At 30.0% G+C, this 2,554-nt stretch overlaps 1 protein-coding gene across 1 annotated transcript in view; it reads right to left on the bottom strand.

Moving 5' to 3' along the window:
* Positions 1–325, bottom strand: part of HELRODRAFT_183242 (hypothetical protein) — a gene marked incomplete at both ends in the record, with an annotated part of 2,710 nt that extends 2,385 nt beyond the window's left edge. Inside the window, one exon of the mRNA XM_009012274.1 lies at positions 248–325. Within this exon, the coding sequence (XP_009010522.1) occupies positions 248–325 (78 nt within the window). The remainder of the gene's footprint in view (positions 1–247) is intronic.
* Between the last annotated feature and the right edge of the window lie 2,229 nt (positions 326–2,554).

Raw genomic sequence — 2,554 nt, forward strand, 5'->3', positions numbered from 1 at the left:
ATATATATATATATATATATATATATATATATATATATATATATATATATATATATGATCTGAATATAAAAATTACTATTTGTCCGGTGAGATACTAGGTCTGATTACTAGGATTGAGCTATAGTCACCCTATTTTTACCTATTCGACATGTTAAGCTTTTATTAATTATCTCACTAGTAGAAGCTAATTGCTATACATTATAGTCCCATACATACATATATCATAATCCAATGCTTCCAATCCAACCATCAACATACATAGGGTATATAGCCCCGTTAATGCGTCGTACGTGATGTCGGCACACGTTGCCATCCGTGTAGACATCTTATTTGGTGGTGTAATATATATGACCCCATCGTATCAATATAAACCAAACTGTCCCATCTACCAAACACTGCCTTTCCCACTAACATCCAGAAATAACATTAGCATCAGTTGAAAACTGCGACTCATTAATATGAAGATTCAAAGAAGAATTAATCACCCACAATTATTCATCAACCAGCAACTACAAACAGCAAGTCACAAATCCAGCCGCAACCATGCGGGATATTCACTCGAATTAACAAATCTATCAGGTTTCCTCATAAATTACTTACCTTAATTTTTTCAAAAATATTATTCAACCAATCCATCTTGCAGGTCCAAAAACAATACGATATGTTCAATAATTGAAATACTCTGATGGGTCTAAAAATATTTTAATGAATTTCAAATATATTTCATTTTCTTTACAAAAAAAGAAACAAAAACAATAAGCCATTTAATAATTATTTTAAATAAAACTCCTTGATAACGTTGGTAAGTAAGTAGCAAACGAATCGATCGATTGAGGCGTCAAATGAACGCATCATACCGTTGCATCACACCAGCGAAATCAATCGCTGCCTGCACACAGCCATGTTATGATATATCATAAGCTGTTCGTTCGTTCGTTCGTAGTATAAACATGTCACTAGAATATCACAAGAAGTCATGAATATTCATTGAAAGCCCCCCTCTGAACATGAATATTAATGAAGTTATTAATAGAAATATTTCCGATAATAATAATAATAACATTAATAATAATAATAATAATAATAATAATAATAATAATGAAAGCAATCATAGTTATTTAGAAAAAAGTCTTGACTCGCTAGAAACTTCGTGTAGAAAAATGTAAAAATGAATTCCAAATAATTTTCCTCAAGCAAATAAAAATAAAGATCCATCGACTGCTGAAAACATTGGTAGATTTGGAGATATATATTATATATATAAATATATATATATATATATACATATACATATGGTGTAGATGTTTTTTTTTAAAAGAGGTTGCTATGGTGATAGCTGCCTTGTTGTTGATAATACAATAGGTTAAAATCAATCAAAGTTTCATCTCCCGAACTGCAGATAAAATCGATCGGTCAATCAATCAATCAATCAAGCAGTCAATCAATGAAGCTGTCAATCAATCAATCAATCAGCCAATGTTCCAAGTATACACATATACATCACATAAATACAACAGCTCGTATAGCTGTATGTGAGAGTAGCGTTGCATTACAATAAAGTGCATACGTACGTACGTGATTACAAGATGTCGACTGATTTTGCCCATTTGAAAATGAAAATATAAAAACTGTTGGTCAGGTGAACGTGCAACACAACTTACCTCGATACGTTAATTTTTCACATAATAATAAGAAAATAAATATTAATGAGTGGTAATGATCGATATAGCGCTATTTGAATGATTCTTCAACCAAGCAAAAAACAATTCAATCGATGCAAATGATGAAAATTTATTTCAACACAATAATTATATTATTGAATGCAGCAATGCAAATGATGAATGAATGAATGAGTGAATGAACAAGTGAATGAACGAGTGAATGAATGAGTGAACGAACGAGTGAATGAATGGTGAACGAACGAGTGAATAAATGAAAAACTAAAGAAAAGCGTATTTCATTCAATTATCATTAATTACAAAAACTTGATAAAACATTTCATCGTTAAAAAATAAAAAACGTCACACAAGAGTAGAGTTCCGTTGCAATGCACGTGCAATTTAACGTCGTATAATAATAAATAATAATAATCATAATAAATAATAATAATCATATTAAATCATAATAATAATCATAATAGCAGCAATAATAACTATGGAATTATATCAATAATATCACAGTAGCAAGAAGGGCTTCAACCTCCTCTCCAAAACCACCACCACCATCATCATCGTCATCATTTTGTAATATTTATACTAAGTAGATAGTAAATGGTATCTTATAAACACACATACACACACTAACACACACACTTGTCGTCGTCTTCATCTCCATCATTATCAGTTAGTAACGTCTTGACAGGCAGCCAAAACTTTAACAATTAGGGAAACAATAACAAAAAAGTAATTATAAAATTATAGCGGTAATAACTTTGATGCCGACAATTAATTGCGAGTTAAGAAGAAGGCTATCATAGATGTTATTAATTTTAATTTTTTTCGTTAAATTGTTGTAATTTGGAAAAAGTAAATTTAAAATTTAATTTTTCCAGTTA

This window comes from Helobdella robusta, assembly GCF_000326865.2.
Source record: "Helobdella robusta unplaced genomic scaffold HELROscaffold_102, whole genome shotgun sequence".
NCBI classification, from domain to species: Eukaryota; Metazoa; Annelida; class Clitellata; order Rhynchobdellida; family Glossiphoniidae; genus Helobdella; species Helobdella robusta.